This window comes from Zonotrichia leucophrys, chromosome 2 (genome assembly GCF_028769735.1).
Source record: "Zonotrichia leucophrys gambelii isolate GWCS_2022_RI chromosome 2, RI_Zleu_2.0, whole genome shotgun sequence".
NCBI classification, from domain to species: Eukaryota; Metazoa; Chordata; class Aves; order Passeriformes; family Passerellidae; genus Zonotrichia; species Zonotrichia leucophrys.
The window spans coordinates 32,497,239-32,521,602 of record NC_088171.1 but is presented as its reverse complement, the minus strand read 5'-3'; the positions used below and the strand labels follow the sequence as shown (position 1 = coordinate 32,521,602).

Genomic DNA, 24,364 nt, shown 5'->3' with positions numbered 1-24,364 from the left:
GAGCAGCCACAAAGCTCCTGCTCAGAACAAGTTCCCAAGAAGGGAAGCAGTGGGAGAACCTGCGCTTGGGCTGCTCTGGCATGGAAATCCTGCACACCACTGTGTGGCTGTGCTGTGGATGCAGCAGAAAAAGTCAGGACTGCAGGCTAGGAGGGACTTCCGATGCTTGGCACAAGTGGGAAGGTGTAGGAAAGCTACCCTAAGGAGTTTTATCATGCAGCAGATGGGAACAAAAGACAGAGGTCAAGACTAGACTCACCAATTCAACCAACCATGCCTTTTTTCTAGTATTTTGCTCTATTTGTTTATAAAAAGTATTAAAAAAAAAAAGTGAGATAGATCCATACCTTGTTTCCCACCCCAAATAAATTCAATGTGAAAAAGAAATTGGTCCAAATATCTTCCTAGTGCATTACCTCTTGGCCAGGTTGGTACATTATCGCTACCATTAACTCATCTGATCTTTTCTAATTTGATGCCTTCCCTCCACCCCCAGCCCCCAAAATTAAGTCTATTGCTGAAATAACTCAGTAAGGTGTGTATTCCACCTGTCACTAAAAGCACTGATTAAGATACAATACACTGGATGAAGAACTTCACCTCTTCACTGCAGACTGGCCTGATCCCTCTCCCACGGAGATATGGCTTGCTTTTCCAAAGGAGATTTGAAGAGATTATCTGATGTTGACAAGAATCCCATCTCAGCACTGGGGTGCAGTCTATATAGTACAGGGCTTTCAGATGGAAGCATTTCATCTATGTATTTGTGGTATCCATCATAATCCAGATTTGGAGAGGCCAAGAAACATGGTGCCAAGTTCCCCTCCAAGCTGTGGGAAAAGAATCAATAATGTTACTGGTAATGCTGACACCAGAAAACATTCTCCTGTAGCTACAAGGTTTCAGAAATTTATTTGAAGTTTTTAGACACGACAGCTGCATGTTCTGATACAAGGGAACAGGGTTACCAAAGGATTCCCAGCATAGTTACTATTTGCATAATTTCTGGACGCTTCCATTTTCTGTGGAGTTGCTTCTTACTTCATGAGGATGCTTTGCATGTATTTTAAGGACTGTCACTACTCAGGCAAGTGTATTTTAAGTATTGCAAGTCTGCATCACCTCACCAGCCAAACAAGGATTCTTATGCCATTTTGCTACTTCACTGCATCTCTCCAAGTGCAGGGGTGTTGCATGGGGTTTTGTACAGCTGCTTTGGCCTCAGTGAGATAGACAGTGGTGACAATTTTAACGGGATTGAAAATTAAGGTCTTAATCAGCTCATTATTGAGCCAAGTACTAATAACTGCACTGTTCCTATAGAGCAGGAAGACCCTAACTCTGTCAGGATATTTAATATAAGACTTGGGACTTTGGAGCAGATTAAGATTTATGTAGACAGGATTTGGGTGAGATATACTCCCAGTGGGCTAAGTAAAATAAAAAGTAATAAATAAAATAAGAATAAAAGCTGTAGCTGTCAAATTTATTTTTCTAGACTTCCCCATCTCCTGTAAGAACTTCACTGAATTCAAAGAATTTCTCTGAACTTATTGTCATAGAGCTGCCTGCAATTTAAAAGAGGCTTGAAGTTGTTTTTGCTGAAAAATATTTCTAGCTCTAAGTGGTACTTTTCACAAAAGCTATTTCTTCCTAATGCAGGGTCCACTTCACAAAATCACAATAACATTTAACAGCTTCTGGCATTTAGAACGGTCTACAACAAGCTACTTCTCAAAATAACACCAGTAAGCACTTATTTCTGAAGTCATTTTGGTTCTGCAACCAGCCATTTACCTGTGCCTGAACTTGCACCACTAACCTCACCCACAATAAGCTGTATCTTAAGATGCCACTTTGAAGTAGTGCTGAGGTTTTGAAAAAAGCCCTGTTATTTACCTCGAGTGGAAGATCAATTCTGTCAGACAATCTGTACTTACCAGTCTCTCTCTGCTGGCACTTAAATCAGGTTTTACTGCATCTGTGGGAGTCATGTGCACAGAGGGAGGCTGTGGGTTACTGAGGTATGAAGCAGGAGCTTGCTGCCCTTCTGTCTTTATGACTGCTCCCAGGTGAGGTCTATCAAAGCTGACACACAGTGGGTTATTCTAATGGACCCATGTGGAATGAATTTGTAGCTAAAAGAACTCATCATAAGGCAAGAAGATAAAAAGAGAAGGCAAACTCCCCAATGAATACAAAGCCCCACTGCTGATGAAGGACCATCCATTCATTTGGCTGCTAGTCACTGAATGATTTTCTGGTTTTACTGGTAATTCTGGACTTTAACTTTTTCCAATTACAGCAAGAAACTAAGAAAGAATCTTCACTGTTTAAAATACCAGTGGATCCACACTAAGGGTTGGGTCCCTAAACTTTCCAAAGGGCATACAAATAGCAGTGATTCTGTTCAGGTTTCACCACCTATACTTATTTTGCAATTATTTGAATGAAAGTTCAGGCTTGTGAAGGTTAATGGACTACCTAAAGTACTAAAGCAGTAATTCTTTACTTATCCATAGGCTAGAGGCAGAGCTGGAGCCGACAGGATGAGCTTCCCACCATGCCCCCACGACCTCAGCTGTCATGTGGAGAAATCAGCCTCTTTGGAGGTCAGGAGTACAGTGGTGTTTAGCCTTTCCATCTCCATGGCAACTTACTCTTGGGCATCTTCTTTTGAGCAGTTACTTCCAATTGCCTTCATCTGAGTGTGGCTCTTTGACATATGAAATTCTGCTTCTTTGGGACCAAGGAGACACCAGCCCTCTGCTCTCGCTCACAGCCGAAAGGCAGGCTTCAGCCCACTGCCAGGGGTGAAAGGGGCATTTTTCCCAGCTTATCCTGCTCCACAAATGGCCTGCTCACACCTAACATGATAATTTTTAATTTTTTTTCCTCACAAATGAACTTTTCTTTTACCTTTGGACAATGAAAAATAACAAGTCTGGAAAGGTTGCTTGAAAAATCTCTTGGCTGTTTTTAGCAAATTGTGTACAATCAGTTCTCTAAAGTGGCTTCCTCAGCAGCTGAGAAGAAGCAGACAGGGTTTTAAAATATTTATATACAGATCAAAAAGTACATATATATAATACATATAGTATATATCTATATTATATATGTGTGTACATATATACACACACCCCTGTATAAACATCCACATTTGTTATTTGTGTATATGAAAACAGATTAAAGCAGTTTCCATGCAAAACTTCTTAAAATTAAAGTTAAAACAACATTTTCTTTTTGTAGCCTCAAAAATTTCAGCATTTGCTGCTGATTAGAAGCAACTTTGGCAATCTGGCCCTTTGGAGTCATGGATGTTCCACATACACTGCTGTCCAGGATGAAAACTCAAAAATGAAATTTGAATAATTCAGTATATGTCAGCTGGTAAAAACCTGACAAAGCTACAGAAACAGATGTGAGAGGGTAGCAGAAAATTAGAAACAGTCTTACAAGCTATTTTTCCTATTTTAGAAAGAGTGAGGTGCAAGGAAATGTATAACATTTCCATTATTTTTTTGAGGAAGAAGATGTGCAAAGAGTAAGTTAAAGTTCTGAGGATAGTGCCATTCTGGATTGCTGAAACTGGTGAGTTTATCAGTTACATTGGTTAAAGTGCAGTTCCATAAGAGATACTTGCCCATGCCTACCCAAAACTTTCTAAATGGAAGCACCTTAAAATAATTTTCCTAGGAAAATGGAGACCTAAGTGTATCCAATGTCATTAAGCTCACTATACAAGCAGTGTTACAAAGCACTGAATTCAAGTTCCTAATTAATTGTAGTTGCAAAAGCAGACAAGCAGTAGGACATCTCACAAACCCTTTCAACCAAAATCTGCTCAGGATAAATCATTGACAAAATTGATTCCCCCACAGCCAGACAAGACCTTGCTGCAGGATGGATGAGAAAATGTGTGGTCTTTTCTTTCCCTTAGGTTAAACATATTGTGTTTTCAGAGCTTTAGGTTACATATGAAGGTTCTCACCACGACTGGGCTGAGGAATTATTGCAGACAGATCCAGCAGAGCCTGCAGTCCTAGGCACCCGTTAAGTGGCCACCTTACATGATCTCACCAAGGATTCCTGTGGAACCCACCTGAGGAAGAGAACACATCACTGAATAAAACAAGTCAGCTGCTTAAAGAACAAACCAAAGCTGTTCTGAATAAACACTGCTAAGAGACATAAAAGAAGCCCAACTACTTCCTTTCAGAAAGCTTCATCGTTATACATTTGCATTGCTAGGTTTGGTTTTTCAGCAAATAATATTAAAACCAGATTTCTTTTATTTCAATCTAACGAGAGGTATCTGAGCAAAAATAGAAAATTTGTGACTAAAAATCAGTAATCGTGTAAAATGCATTATCCAAGCTTTATGTTTCCTACCTTAGCCCTTATAAAAAAACTTTAGAGAAAACCACATTTTCAAAACACTACATTATATGAGAGAACATAACTTTGTGAACAAATGCATGTATTTTTCCATACAGATCTTTAAAAACATAATCCTCATGAGTGACAGGAAGGTAACCTACTGTGCCTTTCTTGGAGGATAAATAAAACACTTGTATCTGATTGCAGTCTTTTATATCTCCTCACTAGGGAAATTTTAGTTACTGAAATTCTACATTATTTGAAATTGGGAAGTATTCAAGAACTTTGGTAAAAATTGAATTAATATTAATCCCATTACTGCACCATCCTATAAGCATTAAGTTTATTGTAGAATTCTAGTCATAATGCCACAGAGAAAGCATGTGGTTAAGGATGGTAAAACATTTTATTCAAGGAACCACTGTCTTTCTCTTTTATTTGGCTTCACAGCATTTGAAGCTTCTTTTTGCTCCCCTTCGGTTTGCAAAATATGCCAGTTTGTGATTAAACCTTTGCAGACAGGAACCTTTATGCCCTTGGGGGCAGTATTTGCCTCCCAACAGTTTGAGTAAAAACTTAATTATAGGCTTTAAATATTACATGATGTGACAGAACAGAACAAGTAAAATAGTTGCAGCTATTCCAGCCTGCTTGCTACATAAACTTGTATGCAGCAATTTGATTATGTGAAATGCTAATCCATCTTTATTTTAAACTGGTTCAATGAACAAATGAAAAAAAAATTTAAAAAGCCACTGGAATATAATATGCAGTGCTGCATGCTTGTGATGAGAAGGCTGAACAGAGAATCCCTGTGAAAAATGCCAGCAACTTGGGTTTAGAACGGAATGTTCTTGCAGTCAGAATAAACCTGCTTTTCTCTTTGTCGGCAACAAAAACTCATTTAACATTTTTCTAATTTCATATATATTTATCTCAAGAAATTGCTTTTTCCTTTGTCTTTTGGAAGAGTATATCAATATTCTAATGCAGTACAAGTTCATTCAGCTGCACACTTCTGGGACATTGATTATACTGGGATAATCAAAGCTGGTGATATAAAAGGGACATTTTTGCAAGTGTGAGAAAGCTGCGGAGTTTGCATTAGAAATATTTTGGGCTGTCAGGTTCACATAATTGCCATTGTACTCTATACAAAACTGGTCTGTTGTACCCAAAAAAACCCCAGAGCCATTGCTGGGTGGGTGGATAATGGGGAGGACAGAATCTACTTTCCCCCACAGCAACATCCAGTGACAAGTCCTTGAACACGTGTGTGGGGATCAGAAGGTGCAGGGCATGAGTGGGACAATGAGGCAGGACCAGGCATCCTGTAGTTCACATGAAGAGACCTTAACTATTGCAGATTGGTGTGCTGGAGTCTGTCTTAGAAGCAGGAAATACCGAGAAACAAGATTACATATTCTCGGGAAAACACTGTAAACTGGTGGGAGTTATAACAGAATCATGGCAATTTCCACTGGCTGATGAGATAGCTCAAGTTGCCCAGTTTATGCTTTCTGGTCAATGCTTAATTGCCTTCAGGAAGTTCTTCCCAAAGGACAATAAATTTATATTCATATGATTTACGTGTATAGATATATATATGCACAAGGTCATAGACATGCCTATATACATAGGAACTGATGTTTAAAAAAACTGTTGTCTTATTTCTTTCTCCAATATCTATGTAAAAAAAATCCTTGTGAAACCACAGGGTAATGAATCACTAAGCAGTACAATGAGAAAGGCCAATAAGCAATATTACCAAGAGGAGAGAAATAATTCTTGCTCTTACAGACCTTTCTGGTATTCCCTGCCATCAGAATACTCCCTCTCATTAATTAGCAAAATGAATTATCCGGCTTATGAATTGTGGTTTGAAAAGAACGGCTTAAAGCAGCAAGATTTATTAGCAAAGAAAACTAAGGGTTGGAATAAGCTGATTTCATAGACTTGTTTTCTAAATGGGAAGCATTATTAAATCATCATAATAAAATTAAGCAATTATTTCACTATGACACCAAGTACCACAAAAGGGAAAAAACAGCTTGGTGTCCTACTAACTAAATAAAGGCTAGTAGGGGTATGAAGACAAGAACAAAATTAATTTCTCTGAGTAAATACAAGCCGGGAGATATGGAGAAAACCATATCATCAAGGGGTGACATTTCTGTCTCTTTTATTTCTTTATAAATATCTCTGAAATTTATTTAAATTACTCAAATGGGAGGATCTATTCAATAATATCCTATATCATTCAGTAACAAATAATTACTGCCTTTTATTTAGACATTTCACATTATCACATACAGAACTTACACAATTGACCTCAACTCGGTATTTAAACTACACAAGTCTGAAATATGTTGTAGCTCAGAAAAAAAAAATCACTCTTGTATCCTTAACTTTGACTCAAGGGGAACATTACTGAGAAAGTCACAACAAGGTGGCATCCTTAATACATAATAATGACACATTCAGGAAATGCACCATTATTTATACATGTGACGTGCTGTAAATTGCTTCCATCATCAGAACTAATTGTAGTGATTATTAATGCAGTGTTATGAACTGTCAGAATTGCTGTTTGTAATTACATTTGTGCAAATGCTTCATTACCTGCCTAATGAATTTGGCATATATGCACATGTAAACCCCTGTTTTTGTTAACATAATGAAGGGCATTTTTTCCCCTTAGCTACTGATGTGGAACTGGTTTTACCTATATTACAAAGCTCAAGCATCCACTGCCAGTAAAAAACCCACAACCCCCCTTTGATATGGTTTATTTTCATACTCACCATCACATAATGCCAGCTACTTAAATAACAGCTTCAGGGAAAGTAGTGCATCCCCCTTATTCAGTATAAACATGTGGCTGAGTGGAAATTACCTTGATGTGTGGTTACCTGACCACTTCCTACCTTCTTGTGGGCCTCTGAGCAGTTGCTGAGGATGGTGATACAGACGGAGATCTCAGGTGCTGATCTGGAACCTTCCATTCCAGCCCCAAGGGCCAAACTTCAGCCTCCCAGGAACAGAAGTGTGAAAATTGCACAGGGGGAAACAGATGCTTTTAAATTTTCCTTCTCTGGCATGCAGGTCAGAGGTCCCCTGTCAAAGGAAAAAGGAGTAACTTCTGCACCAGCAACAGGGAGTGTTGCTGAGGGCTGTGCCTGCCTCATCTGCCAAAAGGGAGCACTCACAAGGCTGCAGCTGGAAGCAGAGTGAGAAACAGGTTTCTAAAGAATACTGCCATTGGGTAGTATTTTTTTCAGTAATTCCCAGATGCAAAATTGTTGATAGTGACATTTTAGTTCCCAATGTCCCCTAGGAAAGGAAAACTGTTTGGTTTGCTACTGTTGATTTGCTACTGAAACCAACAAAAACAGAGTCTTTACCTAGAAGCCTATAAATATTACTCAGATAACCACTATAGCTTCTGTGCTAAGTCATCCACAGACTTTATCCCAAGTAGAGAATGTACTAGTTTAACATTTATTAAAAAGCCTTCAAACTATTTTGAAATTTTACACCATTTCCCAAAGAGTCATGTTTGAAACTGAAGTTTAATTTTTTTTGCCTCCATTATTTATAGTGTTAATGGAGAATTTTAGCAAGATGATATTCAGCACAGGCATTCATCTAGTTTTTAAATTATTCTGCATTTGCCTGTAAAACCTGCAGAAATTTATCCTTATGTCTCTGATATTTTTCTATATTTTATCCTTTAGTTTAAGAAGTAATAAACAACAAAATTAATTTTGTTACCCTTGAAAATAATGATGTGTGGAGGGAACATCAGAGGGATCAACTCTTGTCTTTCAAAAGAAAATAGATCATCCTGAGCTGAACAACATGTAGCAGAATCAGGGCCAAGGTAAAGGATTTTATGTCTGACAAAAAAACCTCCTTAAATCAGAATACTGATTTCAACCATGAAAAAATACAACACAAGTTTCTACCCTGAATAAAACCACAAACCCATGAAATGTATTCCATCTGGATTAGGCATTCTTTGATTTTCTTATTGTAACTAAAAAAAAAAAAAACAACAAAAAAAAAACGAAACCAAAAAATCCCCAAGCTTAACCAGAAATATATTAAAGACAGTGTCCGCACAGGAATTTGTGGTAAGCCACAAACACCTATGGCTCAGAATAGTGGGTGAGAAAAGAGAGTTCTCTAAAGTGTAAAGCTTAGAAATTATTTAATTCAAAAATATACATATATATTCTTTCACTAACCACAGACTGAAACAGGACAACAATGTATATGAATCACCTTTATTAAAAACTTAGTCTAAATTTTTCAGCTTTCCCTTAAAAGTATTATAATAGTCAGTTATAAAAAAATGGAAAAAAGAACAGAGTGCTGTATTAATAGCCAGCTGCTCAGCCACAAAACCGCAGTTATTCCTTTCTCACAAATATCTTTCCAAATCATCCTACACCATCAAAATCAATCCATTTGTAGCTCTGACACAATATTTTATTTTTTTCCCCTATTTTTTTCTTTTATTTTTCCCCTGGCATTGGCTAGTATTCCTTTCTAAAGGAGCTCTTACCCTTTTCACATCCCAGCTCTGCCCTCATGTGTGCTGTACTCCAGCAGCTCCATGAGAATACCCTGCTGGAAGGCGAAATGTACAGTTAGGGCTGCCTTCATCATGGTCTGCTGTGCTGATGAGAACAAGCTGACTGCTCCAGCACTGCCACTGCTGCAGGGAAGCTGTCTCACAGTGGGCTTGAAGATCTTTCTTCAAGTTCCTGGGGTAGCACACAGGGATAACCAGGGATCTGGAGGGAAGGAGACTGCACACTACCTGTGACATGCCTGTTCTACACATTCTCATGTCTTCTTTCTCCTCCTTCTTCTTTCCACCCACCAAGCAGAACTTTACACAGGAAAAGAGCAAAAGACAAAACAAACAGCACATAACCCTTACTCTTTAATTCCTTTCGTTATGCCTGACTGCAGGAACCCATACAGAGGGTACTGGGCCATTGCCTGAACACCCAGGTTTGTAAATCCACTCTGTGGGAGAGTGGTCATGACCATGCATTTAGGCAAATTTAGAACAGAGCAAAATATATGAGTACCATTGAATGAAAGAGCTCCGGCTTTAGAGCATGCACAGTTGTTTGTTTTTTTTCATAAGTCCACCACTGGCTAAAGCTGGTGCAATAAATGCTCTTTCTATCTTTGTATGCATACCTGTGCATGTCTACATTGAATAGTACAAATGTTTGTGTTATTGCCACACCTTTCCTCCTGCCCTACGCTGATGGGAAACAGAGGCAGTGCAGGGCACAGAGGGCTGGCACCCTGCAGCTGTTAGGTTAGTTGGGAAACACAAGGGTCCCAAGTCCTGGCCTCCCACTCAATGGTCATCAATGCTACTACTTGTCCCCACAGGGAAAGGAGTAATTAAAGCAAACAAAAGGGAAAAAAATTAGTTTACTTTTACCTGGTCAAAACCATGGAGAGCAGCATGGAGATTAGCCAGCATCCTTGTAGGAGGTTCACCAGTCATTTCAGTTGAATTTTCTAGTGTTCCTTGGGGAATTATGTACTTTTCTGTTGTTGGAGCTGGCTTAGCACTGATAAAGACACAGAGATCAGGATGACATAATGTATTGCTCAAGGAGTTTGTCCAAGGTTTTGAACCACTCAGCTACTTAGATGAATATTCCATTGAAAAACAGCCAATATGGTTATTTTACAAAACCAAATAAATTTGTTTTCCTTAAGGCATTGTTATTGTGACTTCTTAATGAGGTAACAGTTAAGTCATTGTCATTTCTTGGTATGTATTGAGGTTTCACCATTAGCTTCTAAAATTTGATTCTGAAGCTAATGAAAATATTATAAACTCAGGGTTAAGTAATTTGTGGTTGTGGGTGTTATGACATACAAAGACAAGCATAGCTCAGAAGACACCTGGACTGTCTTTAATTTCTTGCAGAACTGGGACCTAGGTATGTCTAAGACATACCAGGAAGAAGACAGAAGTGCTAGACAGAAAAGTGGTTCCAGCTATCCTGCTGCTTAGGAAATATGTTTTAGACTACTTCAGGGTGTAGCTGTCCTTAAATTTCTAAATACATGAAGACAGTGGAAGGACACTGATAGATCAGAGAAGAGTGTTATCATGGAAAAGTATCTGCCTCCGAAGCACCTCCTGGTGAAAAACAGGAATATTGAGAAAGATTTAAAATGTGGCTGGGCTGAAGATGTTTTAAACACACCATCAGCCCACACTCTGCATTTCTTTGCTACAGTACTAACATTTCAACTCAAATTGCAGCTCATTCACGAGCTTTTCTTTGGCCCTTCACTGACGTGCCAGAACATCCTGATTGTGCTGGCAATCTCCGTGCAGCACAGGAGGAATTACAGCCAAAGAATACAACATGTCACTCACACCCTGGCTGCTGCACCGCTTTATTATGAGGTCTGCTGGGGGAATATTCCCAAACTGTCCCTCACCATGTGGAAAAAGGAATAGAGGGATGGAAAGAAAGGGAGATTTTTATATCACATGACATGATTGCATTCTGTCAGCACCTGGATTGTCATATAGGCTGCATCCATTGAATGAAAAGTGCAAGTGATTAAAGCCTTAATATAATAACAAAATAAACATTCAATGTATCAGATATCTGAATTTGAGATATTAACTATGAGCGACAGAAGAGTGCAACCTGACACAAAAAACCTGAAGCCAGTCCTTCTTCTGCCATTTTGCCAACCACTGTGCCAACTGCCTTTGCAAGATCTGAAGCCAAAGTAATTTTTAAAGTCAGAATCACAGGGGCACATTAGTTTGTTTTTTTCTTTTTAATATTTAATTATGTACTCTCTAGCCTCCAATAAAATCCATAGTAAAATACCTCATCTTTTTACTTCAAAATTTTTTGAAATATAAGCTTACAGGATTTTTAGGCCCAAACGCAGAAGACTAAATCTTGAGAAACACTGACTGCATCCAAGTCCCAATAGCTCTAGCTAGCTTAGAGCCATTTGGGATTTGGCCCAACATATTAATGAAATTTCCTTTCAGACTTCCCACAATCCTTCACTATCAAAAACCTTTACATCAAAATTGTTGCCTCTCTCCTCCCTCAAAAGCCAGGCATAACAGGCTGGAAAATGGAGCAGGTCTGTATTACCAGAAGCTCCTCAGAAGTTCTCCATCCATCCCTGCAGCTTCAGGCACAACACTGCCTCTGCCATCTCCCATTATTTCATTCTGCCCCCAGAGCAGCTGAGAACCCTGACATCCCCTGAAAACCAGGATGATTCTTCCCTTCACAACATTTCTATGCAGGGTTATTCTCAGACTGGAATGATTAGCTCACTCACAAAGATCTATGGTCAAGCACACTTCCAGTTTCATTGCTGACGAAGGGGGCAGTTTATGCATGCTCCCACAGCGCCCAGCACACCAGGGCCCCTCATTAATCCCATGGTGGTTTTGCTTCATCTGGCAGTAAACGCTGACTCCAACACATCTCTTCATTTGTTGCAGGCAACCTGGTTGGCAGGCAAAGCAGGCTGCTGAGGTTAAACCAGGAGAGGAGAGAACCACCCCATTCCCATAGCCACCTTAATGTCAAGGCCTGGAGCATGCACTTGTCATTTGGCTTCAGGGCTGACAGGCGGTCACACACAAACATCGGCTATTGAGCATAAAACACTGGGGAGGGAGCATCTTTTTTCAGTGGCATTTATGGTTGCTGCGCTGCTGTTCCCTCTGTTACTGTGCTGGGAAACCACGGCTTGCCAGGGCATCCCACGGATCTCTTTGTCCACTGCAGAGCGGGTTCTTGGTCCATACAAAGCTGGCCAAAGCCGTGGCTGCTATCTCAGAAAAGCAGCACTCCAGGACTAATTATACAGCTTCCCCAGGGACAGCCAGACCCATTTCATTAAAGTCTCCATTGTGGCCTGCTGAATGGAATAAGAGCTCTTAATTAGGCGGGGGAAGGATGTGCCTGAGGGCAGTCCTACCCGCCCACCAGGGGCTTTCTGTGTTATCTCTCCTGCTCCTCCTGGGAGAGCGCACTGTTCAGCAAAAAGTGACATAAACCCTATTAATACGATGTTTATCCTGTTACAACCAAAAGCAAAAGCAAATGCAAACAGAACAAGATTATTTGCTTAGAACTATTACTGTTTAGAACTTTTGATGTAATCCACCGCATATTTTGTGTTCTGGGAACATCCCCCCAGCTGAGGAGGTATTCGCCATCAGAGAGGCAGTTTGACACCCACTTGGAAAAGAACCCAATGGCCATGTGGGGCAGCTTTCTTGAGTGCCTCCTTTGCTACCATCTCCTGCTTTTGTCCTAGAGACATCTTACAAAATCTTCCAGGGTCTGTAGTGAACCCGAGCTTTTTGCCTGCAATAGAAATAATTGGGGAAGGGTGAGTGATGGAGGGGGAGGAGATGGGAAAATTAGCAGAGCAAAAAGGAAAAAGAATGATAATGCCCCCATTAATTTCACTATCACTTGTGCAATGCATATTACTTCCTCTGAAGCACTTCACTAAACCCTTACAATTTCAACAAGCAAAATTGCGAGCTCTCAACAGTGGCCTTATTGCTGGTATTAGAAAAAGCCTGCAGAAATCTGTTCCCTTGGTTTTAAGATAATGAACCTTTTGACATTTTGATAGATGCTCAGCATTGTTACTGAGCTTTAGAAACTCTTATGGGGGGTACAGAGCAATTCCCTCATGAAAAAGGGAGCAACATGTGGTAGATATCACATCAGTTTTTTAACTGATTGGTTCAGTGGGTAAATGCACAAGCCTCTCACCTTGTGGGGCCTGAGCTTAAATTGAGCACAGTGAGGTCACAGCTGTATTAACCTGGTATTCTCACTATTGTCTGTGGGGAATAGTAATCCTACATATAAAGCCTCAGAGCCCTATACAATTGAATATAGTTTGTATAATGACCATTATTTAGACACAGGGGGCACAAGATTACATGAGCATGGAGAAAATTGCCCTCTGGCCCTCATCTAGTCAAAAGGTAGAAAACAGCACAAAGGAAACCTGCATTATGCCAAGCAGAGGAATGCTCTAAAAATTTCTTCATACTGTAGTGCTTATGGCCTTACACTTTTCATCCATTCCATTGCAATGAATATGGTTGGGGTGGAAGAAACTTTGGAACTTGAATCTTCTGCCGAAAACAAACTATGCCAAATTTCCCAACAGCAGTGCATATCCCATCCCAGTGACAGATGAAACCAGAAGGCTTTGTTCTGTCCAGTAAAGAAAATATAACTACACATAGACTTCTATAAGCACATACACACAAGCATATAACCATACACCAGTTTATCCACATTTCTAGCCCTGTATGCCCAATTTCACTTTCGAGCTCAATTGTTCTTACTTTAATGGGGAACAGTTAAGTGGTCCTTGAACCAGAAGCAAATAAGAGGCTTATGTAGAGTCTCATGATCTTCAAGTGGGCCTAGTCCTGAAGACAGGATGAAAAACACAGGAGTGGCTGGACTGCTCTCTTCTTAGCATTTTCTAAATCCATTGTTGTGCTTTTTGTGTACCTTGAAACAAGATTTTTCTCCACACAACTTCTATACATGAAAAAACATCTGCTAACACAAAAGATGTGCCTTGATAAGTACTTCAGGTCTGCACCATTCTCAGACTTGAGCGTATCTGAGACTGATGGTCATTTCATCAGAGAAATCATCAGGAGAGAGAACTGAAGGCAAGAAGGGAAGCAGGTGGGGAAGCAAGAGAGAAGATGATTTTTCCCATTTCCCTGCAGAATAGTGACCATATGACAGAAGAGAGAAACTTCTGAATAAAAAGCACCTCATTACATGCAAGAAATACTGTCACATAAAGCTGGGGCAGTTGGGCAAAATAAATACTTAGGACTAAGCTTGCCTTCTCAGAAATCATGTAAAAATGGTGACTGTGGGATGTGGAGCAACAGGTCTATAGGACCATTGCTTGGGACTGAAAGACAAAACCAGCACAACTGGAAAACAAATGTGTCAGTATTCACAGCCGAAGGCATACAGTGTCCTTCTTGGTATCATAGAACTTTCAAAAGGGAGATTTGAAAAATTGTCATCCTGTGGGGTTACCTACCAGCTCTAATACCATAATGAGAACTAACACTGAAAAATACATTTATAGTTGTTAAGAGGATAGCTTACTGGATGTCTGTTTATCAATTACTGTTCTCCTCAGGGATCTATATTCAGTCTAAAAGAAATCACAATCACAGCTCTCCAAATATGCTCCTGTTTTACCACACCACCTTTTCATAAACTTTTCATCAGGAGAACAGGCTGTGAAGGACCACAGTAATGGATCTCAAATTCTGGTTGACCACCCAGTTCTCGAAGTTATTTACTTGCTTCTTAAGAGCTGGATTTGTCATGCAAGGCATTACTCTCACACACACCTTGCCCTGAAAAATGAACCCTCAGATTTCCTACCTCAGAGCAATACAACATTCTGTCCTGGATAGCATTACTAGTTTCTGAAAAGAGCTTTTTTTCTCCTTTTCTGGATATGTTGAGTCCACTCACTTCTTCCATTTCTTGGTGGATCTTTAAATATCTTTATCTACCCCTCTGAACACATCCATCACTGCCATAGCCTGGAAACATGCCAAATACAGATCTTGTACCTTTTGTATGATGACTGAAACAGGATGACACTGATAATTTTTGAGTATGCAAAAACCCCTAGTGCAACCAAGGGACTTAGGACTTGCCTTAAAATACTAAATTACATAAATAATACACAATTACATAAATAAGACACTAAATATATACGCACAACCACACATACATAAAAAAAATATTGGTAAGAGTTTACTTTGGTTGGTATTGCCATTGTCTGCTCACTGTTAAACATCTAGATATGACAAACTGGAAACCCTCTATGGGACATTTACTAAAGTAAGGAGTGGCAGGGAGTTAAAATTCTACTTTTAGGGGAATGGACAAATCATGGTAGAACAGAATTTCCTCACAAGATACAGTACATGATGTTTAAGGGAAAAGGCACTCAAATAGTGAAGAAAATTCCACTTTGAAGACACCACTATTGCTACTAAAAAATTATGAGAGAATGCATGACTTTATCTGAAAGTGTCTAGGTGAGGCACGTGTCCAGAAATAATAACAAAAAAGATATAGAACTGAAAAGCAATTTTCCCAAACTACTCTAATGATACTCCATGGAGGTGTAGTTAAAATGTCAACAGGATTTTTTTGTGTTCAACTCTGAAGTGAAAAAGGAAATGCAATTCAAGGAGTCCTATCTCTTTACTATTTAGAAGAACCATGACAGCACACAAAATTGAAAAAGGTCATCAGAATTGCTTCAAAGACACCTCTGACTCCCAGTACACCTGAGCCCTGACTTTTTCTAGGGCATATAGTTACTAAAATAAAAAGGAAAAGCAATGGCCTGAATATTATTTGGATATGTATTATTTACTTCTTATACAGCAGATCAATTTCAACTCTAATTATCTAAATGCAAGCAGCTAAATCATGCTGTTTATCCTGAACCTAGCTTTATGAAGATATTGCAGCATTTTAAATGAAAATAATTACATTATAGCATCTCTGGAACTTCTGCAATTTTTGTTGATACTGAAGTAGCAGAAACCCTGTGTAAAAAACTACACAACCACAGGGTTTGGGCACAGGCATGAGCTTCCAGAGGAGAAACAGTAAATCCAGTTAATGTCATCATCACCAATATGAAAATTTCTCCTCACCTGAAAAGCCATTTTGGCCAGGAAAATGAGCTTATAATTTTCAAAAATCCTTGGCTTGTGAAAAGAAAGGTCAAATATGTGACAGCTTCTTTTAGGTTAGAGATACAACACTGAATATCTCCTGATTTTTCAACCTATTTAATTTCTTTGTGGCAGATGCATTGAAGGCCTGAGAGTTAGTACATTTATTTTTATTTATTTGAATTTTGCTTTTTTTGCTTTACTACTCATAAGATAATTGGTTTCCTACTGTAGGCTCCCATAAAGAGCTGACCCAAGCAGTGTAAAATGCAAGATGCTGTAAAGAGGCTTTTAAGGGAAATTTTCAGCAAACCAGGGGTGAGGGCTGCAAACAGCAATACTCTTCTGCTTCCTTATTTATCTCAGCATGGAGACTGTCTCACTTGAACAAGCTGGTAATTTTAGAGTGGGTGATCTCCCTTACTCGCTGCATTAGATCGTTTGGTAGGTTTATGACGGGGAATTGTTTACACAGAATTCCTCCAAAGTCTTCCTTCCTGGCCCTGTGGGATGGCTTAACAGTAGGAAGGTGAACTTCTGCAAGCACAGTCAGAGAGCAGTGTCAGAATGGAGGCAGCCAACAGAGACCCGTGGGGACTCACTGTGGTGCAGACCAGCAGGAGATCGCATCATGTTCTCTTCTCTCCAACATGCAGCCCTGCCAATGTAAACATCTGGTACCAGCAACAACTATTGTATCAGGCATCACTGCTGGAGGCACAATTCTGTTTCTTGCACTTTGAAAAAAAAAGTTGAGAGACATTTCTACCTTCAGCGGAAGCTGGTAGATGGGGTTGGCACTGCCCAGGCTGACACTCCCAGAGTAAGGAGGGGATGCTCTTCCAGCTGTCAGTCTGTAATGCTCTCTTGTCCTGTCACTCTGAGCTTTATTTTCTTTGGCTTCAGCTATCTGAACGGTGACAGCTGTCCTGTTTATTTTTAATGTCTCATAATTATCCTGCACAATTACCAAAATATTCCTATACATACAGAAAAGAATATGGATATACTCTAGAAAACTGACTTTATTTCAGGCAGTAACAAATATTTGAAGTAAGTAAAGTTCTTATCTTAGACAAGCATTAGGGAATAACTGTCCTCTGCAGAAATATGCCTGTTTACCTGGGAAAACATGACAATCATATATTAATACATTTGTTCAAATTTCATGTTGGTATTTATTATTTTTATGAATACTAATTCAAACACCTAAAAAAAAATCAAAAATGTGACAACTACATATCATAGATATGAAAATGTGAATATGGAGAGGACAGTCCTTTCTGGAAAGGCAGTAATTTGACTATTCCTACTCTACCTCATAGAAATGCTACACTTAAAAAAATAATAATAGAATAATAACAATAGGCATTTTACAGGTCACTTTAAGTTGTTAGAAACAGTTCAATTGTTACTGCCTTATGCTGTATTTCTGGTGCAGTTGACTTTGCTGATTTGATTTTCTTTACAAGTTCACTGTGGTCTAACAGACTGCCCTAGCAGTTGACAGGCTGTCATCCTCCAGCTGCCTGAGCTCAGTCATAAAACCCTTCTGGCTTCTTGGTGAGGGCTGACAAGCAGAGGGAAAAATACCATTGTGTTTAAAAAACCACAGCAAGAAATAATGTTTTATAGCAGTTGTGAGCTATATTCTCTGTTTAATTACATCAGTTGATTTGCTTTAATTTCTGAAAGGCCAGTTTGCCTTCCGTCCCAGTGTACTAGATCTGAGGTTCTGCACACCCAAAGTGAGAAGGTTTAGGCTGTCATGCACTAGAACTTTATCTGTGTTCTAGTGCTCTTCCTCCTGACACTACACAAAAAGACTGTGATCTTGTCAGGGATGGCCACTTGTAATCTATGTGTCAGCTGAGAAAATCAGAGACTAGCACAAGGCTGAAGAACCTCACTTTGGCAGCAAACAGAGTGGGAAAACTTTGTCATAGTCTGCTCTGCTGGAGTGACCTTCTGACCGTGCAAGAGCTTGACTGGTCTTGTGGGGAGATCTCAGTGAGACTCACACCAAAACCCCGGGTGGTACAGGCCTTGTAAGCATGCAGCCCCAGGTGGAGCAATGTGCAGATGCAGAGGTAAATGGACAGCTGTTTTCAGATCTCATTCCCAAGTACATGGCTTTCATTCTTCAAGGGGTGATTAAACTCCCTGACCCAGTTCACCCTTGCATGAAGCAGGAGTACCTCAAACAGGTGGAGCAAATCTTTGTGGACTAAGTTAGTTAATTACATGAGATAACTGGAAAGACACGCTAGAGAAATAGGAGGTATTTTTGCTATTAATTTCACACCCCTAAGTATTTTCTTTTCATGTTTTATCTCATAGATTACATCCTGTCCAAAGTCCTTCCTATAACCACATAAAAGCATTTCTCCTCATACTATACTATATATTGGTGTGACTGCAGCAGCCACTGAACTGCATCCCTGCAGGAATAAATTGTGATTTATTACCCAAATGCTCTAGCTCCTCACAGTGCCATTATATCCTTGTACAGACTGGCATGGAATTTTATTTACAGTTTTTGGCTCAAGATCGCCGAAGCACAAAGCACTGCAGAGGGCTCTAAACCTGCTCTGTAAATTAAATGCAAGGCACAGAGCAAACCAAGTGGTAGAGAGAAGTGTGGGAATAATATCAAAATAAATTTAATTTCTAGCAGAGCTTTAGGTCAAGACAAGCCCTTTGGGAGCACAGATTTAAACAAATCAGTGAAAGAACCTTCTACACTTTCCGGACTCTTAAAATCTTTCTAATATGGGCTTCTAACAATTACAGTACAGTGGATTCAAATAGAAATATTAATTCTTGACTTAAAATTCCAGAGCAGGCAACAGACAAATCAAAATATAGTCCTTACCTTATGTTTTTTGTGAGTCTTGCATTAACAACCTCAGCCAACAGCTGGTCTTCCAGCCCGTCCCTGGTGACAGCGAAATTATTGAAGGTGGTCTGAGTCTGCAGTCGTGGCTTGTAAGTGAGGGTTAACCAGTTTAGTGTGAAGGATGAGATGAAAATTCTTTTTGAATTCACATTTTTTGTCTTCAATCTTGGTGCATCTGGGAAAGAATAAAAGGCACAAGAATGGGGATCTCACTAAATTAAAACCTCATAGGTATCTCAGATTGCAAACAATGTGTACTGTATGATCTTAGCAGCATAGCAAATCCACACAAGCCAAACTTAAGGTGCCTGAAACTTAAGAAACAAAATGAGGATGATTGAACACACCAAAAGTATAAGCTGAATACACAGAGTATTTCTTAATTTTTGTCGTTTCATTTGTATAAACAGCAGACACAGGGAGATTATTCACTGCTGTACTGAAGAGTCTGTGGTTTAGGCATAAATGTCTATCATCATAACTTACCAGAAATTTAGGAAAGTTTTCAAACAAATGCCAATGTGATAGTTGTTAGTTTTTACTATAATTTCCTTAAATATATATCTTAAAAAACTAAGCAGGGACATGTATTTATAAGAAATGGATAGACTAGAGGAGAGGGAATGGCTGGCAACTGAAAAAAATAAAATAATGATTTTTAAGGTAATATGCTAAGGGTTTGATTCCAAATTAATTATTTGTTGGATGAAAGAATGAGTTATCCTAGGTTCACCTTTTATTTACTGGAATCCCTTAGTGAAGAGCTATCATTTCCTGATCCCTTCATCCCTTCAGTGAGGGGTGAAGCCTGTCACTGCCACTCTGTGCCATTTTGAGGCCCAGCAGGGAGGCAACATGAAGTTCACCTATTTCAGTGGCATAGCACCAAAAAAAAATTGAAAATAACTTGTAGATTACAGTGTGTGCCATGTGTCTGGTCTGGGGTGACCTAGTGACACAACTCTTTGTCATTGACTTGCCCAGTGAACAGTGTGTCAATTTTCAGGATTCACTTTCCACACAAGCCTAAATCCAGTATTTTCTGTACAGCAATGGTTTTGAATGTTCTCTGCCAAGAAAGGAGATTCAAATATTAGTAATAAAAATCTGTTTAGAAAAGGGCTAATAGAACATTCATAACATGGAACATTTATGACATGAACTCTTCATAAAATTCAAATTGGCATTTGTTAACTCAATTTTCAAACTGATTGCATTAACATAGATACTAAACACTTGAATGAGATTTATGAAAGTCACATCAGGACATGAATAAAAGAAGTACTTTCTGTAGAAATTTTAACATTGTTTTGTTTCTAGGCTATCACAGGGCATTGCCAGAGCCAGGAACACAGGTTTCAGTGCTTAAAAACCTTGCCTGCTTCTGACATGTCCTTACCTATAAGATATAGGCTAAGCATAATGGTGTGCTGAGACCCTTCTGCATTTCACCAGGGAGAAGGAAGAAAAGAGAGCTGCTTATGATATACTTTAAGTGAATTCCTGAAGGAAACTACTATGTCTAGTGCTGGGAAACCCATGATTCTACAAAACTCAACATCAGACATGTATATTGTATAATACTGCCATGCAAACTACTGGAGATGGGTTTTCCAGGCTTATGCTTGTGTAATACTGCAATAATTTAGCCACAAGACCACATGTCCTTAAGATTACACAGCCTCTCCGAGGTGGACGTGAATTCACTGTCCAGTTCTGCAACATGGTCTCTCCACAGCCTTCAAAACTGACTGCAGCTGGAGGGAACAAAACTGTAAAGCTTGACATGGAGATCATGATTTTGCTTTGCTTTCAAGACACACACACACACACTGATGAAACAAGAGATCTGACAAAAGACACTTTTTTCAGTTTACTTTGTCAGAAGAACAACCTTTGCTAAGGAAGTCATGCTATGTTTCAGAACATCTATGAGGAAATATAACAAGTTTTAGAGTCCTGGATTAAAAGATTTCCTTTAGGAGTTCTCAATTCACAGAAGCAATAAATAACCAATTTCTGTGATTATCACCTATGAAAGGCAAATCCTACATAATGACTTGGTGGGTTTTATTACTGCAGCTGTTGTAGGTTTTCTGTTAATTACAGATTTGGGAAAAAGAAATGTTTTGTTATTGCTCTTGCACTCTTCAAGAGTGTAAGCAACAATGATAAACAGAGAGGTGGAGAACCCAGTAGGACGACTTAATTTTTTTTCAGTAAAATGGCTCTATTTAGAGTTTAATTCTGGATTATGAAGAAAAATTCTGTATTATGAAGAAATGCAGCAAAACAGGCATGAATAATGGAAGTCCGTGACAGAAGGAATATCAAAAAATAGTCACCAAAGAAATTTCTAAAGACAAGTTCTATTTTTGGCAATGTTTTCTTCATAATGTCCTATTCCCTTACCCGCAGCAGAGAGAATGGATGGAACTAAAGGACCAATCTACCCAGAAATAGACACAGCATCTTTCATGTGAGTCCCAGCTCCCTGGTATTTAAGAACAAACAAAGTAAATTAAAAAGAGATTGTTCCCCACTAGTTTTTTTTCCTGTTGAAATTCTCATAGATTTTGAAAATAAAGTATATTAAGGGATTAAAAAAGGATTTAAAAAGCTTTAAAAAACCTGTATATGCCTTGAGCAAAAACTATATTTAGCCAAAGAAAATATAAAAACAAATAAATTCCAGGAGATAACATGAGCAATCAGCTATGAGAAGACTGGGACTTGTGTAACATCTTGTCTGATCTGTCAATCTTGATTGATTGACACAAAGATCTGCTATTCCCTTGTGTATGTTCTGCCTTAGGTAACAATGCCTAGGTCTTGCAAAGGCAGGAATTCATGAAGGGGAGAAATTTTGAATATAGGAACAAGGCTTCATATAATGCAATGGCTTGAGAGTTTATGCAACATCTTTTCTTATGGGACACTCTCATGCAACACAAAATTAAAGCATACCTTTCAGGACAGCAGTTCTCCAAAACAGACCATAACTCTACATGGTAAAATGGTGGGATAGCTTCCTGTAGCGAGATGTTTTGGATCAGCTCAGCAAGAATGAAATAAGTGATAAATTTTTGGACTGGAAAGTACAGGGAAACAATATTTTCCAATGGGAAGAAAGGGGGATAAACACATTTTCCAGAGGAGCTTTCATTCAGTTCCTGCTGCTTAAAATTAAAAGCTTCTGGAACCGACTTGCAAACCCCAACGAGTAATGTAGAGAACGAAGCTGAATAAATCAGGTGAAAACAAGCACAGAATGGAGCTGTTACCAGGCAATCTCAGTAGGCAAACTGTGCAAGTTGGTCAAACTAGTTTAGTGAGAAAAGCACTGCCTTGAAGCTGCACAGCTGACAAGATGTTCAAGGCAAGGGAAGCTTCTCCCTGTGGAGAAAATGAGCAAATTTTCTTGCTGTTTCATGAATAATAGTCGTGCCTCATAAGAATGGAAACTTGTTCATACAAGCTATATTTGCACATAAATCAAACTTCAAGACATCTTAAAAAACCTCTTAATAACCTAATCTTGCAGTTGAAGACACATGACTACCTCTTTGTGACTGTGCAAAGGAGTTCAGCAAGGGTAACACCTTGTGCAAATGCAAATAGGAGCCTTATGAACAATGAATTTATTCCTCTGTCTCCTCTCCTATGAGCCAAAATAACAGTGATCTGCCATAGTTAATGCTCCCAGCCAGTGATTTCCAAAAGAGAGGTGCTGGGGAAACAGGATAGCACACGCACAGGTAAAAATTCAAATATTAAGGACCATCCATACCAAACTTACACAATGCACAGTTTCTTTGATAGCAGTTGAAGGCCAAAACACAACACCACATAGAGTTGTACCTGTTTACTTTTATGCCTTGGTTTATCTGCTCAAAAAAAACCTAAGTATTTTCATCTTGTGTAATTTTTGCCTACGTTGCTAATTTGTTGTACCCAAATTTTACTTATTTTTTGTCTTGTAGCTGTCATGCCATAAAGCTATGTACTACAACTGATATTTTCTTAAATTGTTTTATTAATTTTTTTTTCTTTTCTCTTTCTTCTCAAAGCAAATATCTTGAAATATTTTAACAAAAATCTGAACATTTTGAAGCAGTTTTGAACATACAGGCACAGTCTAAAGGGCATTAGAAACAACTGAGCAGTTTTGTAGTTCCAAAATTGAAAATAAAAATGTTTCCAAATTTGAACACCCAAAATTTGCTAGGCTTCTAAATATGTACTAAGGCACTTAAGCATGAAGTCTGCTTTTCAGAGATAACAAGTACCTTTAGTTCACCCTATTGTGAGCTGGTTTTGAGTAAAATATAAATTTATTCATTTGAAGTTCTCCAAGGCTGAGAATTTCTTTTGCAGGCTTCATTCAGAAACCAAGAGCTGGTGTTGCAGAGTATCCAGGAGTGCAACATAAGAACCATCTTGCAAAGAAGGAAGGGGAGAGGTACTCTTGTGATGTGGTTCACAGATCAGCAAGTTCTCTAATAAACAGGCTAGTAAATTTGCTTTGCAAGGAATACAAGTTGATAAATCTCCCTAGCTATACTTTCTGTCAATTGATATGATAAGATATATTTTACTTAAAATTAGGATTGTCTGAAGCTCAGTGGATTTAATTATTTGTAATTATCCAGTTGTTGTCAGTATGTGGCCATTTTATGACAGTGGTATCTACTGTGTGGGTCAGGTTCAACTGTACATCTTTTCAAACACAGAATTAATGTACTATTGATGAAACCATTACTAGAACCAAATTAAAGTCTGGGCTGATGTATTGGTCCATGGGGTGCTGTCAGACATGAAAGGAGTAATTAGTATTCATTACTTCATACTCTGCAACATTCCAATTATTAATGAACTTCAACTGCTGGACTGCACCATATCTATCACAAATACCTTCCTAGCCTTTCTTTATTAGGAAGAAAAAATTCAAAGTACCTGACAGAGCTACTAAAATGAAAAAAATAACAGAAATTAATCAAGAATGAGGCAAACTCTGCTTATTTGGAAATAAATGAGGTATATATTGTATATAGTACAATATATAGTACATATATATATATATATATATTTATTTATTTATTTATTATATATATATATATATATATATATTTATACACATACAGGCACATATACCCCTCAAAGGTGACTTGTGCACCTTCAATCAGGCACAGAATGCCGTGTAAATATTCATCAGAATAATCTGTTTTTAATAGTTTCATATGTTTGCTTTTTTGGCCACCATACAC

General features: G+C 38.7%; 1 protein-coding gene across 1 annotated transcript; it reads right to left on the bottom strand.

Moving 5' to 3' along the window:
* Positions 1 to 813: 813 nt before the first annotated feature.
* On the bottom strand, positions 814 to 20,488 carry LOC135442898 (dynein axonemal heavy chain 11-like). Its single transcript, XM_064703177.1, has 8 exons — positions 20,476 to 20,488; positions 19,074 to 19,272; positions 9,854 to 9,986; positions 9,209 to 9,280; positions 8,951 to 9,015; positions 7,308 to 7,497; positions 3,992 to 4,102; positions 814 to 830 (listed from the first exon to the last, which is right to left on the bottom strand). Exons 1-5 carry the CDS (start codon positions 20,486 to 20,488, stop codon positions 8,956 to 8,958), a joined length of 477 nt encoding a protein of 158 aa, XP_064559247.1. The 3' UTR covers positions 814 to 830; positions 3,992 to 4,102; positions 7,308 to 7,497; positions 8,951 to 8,955.
* Between the last annotated feature and the right edge of the window lie 3,876 nt (positions 20,489 to 24,364).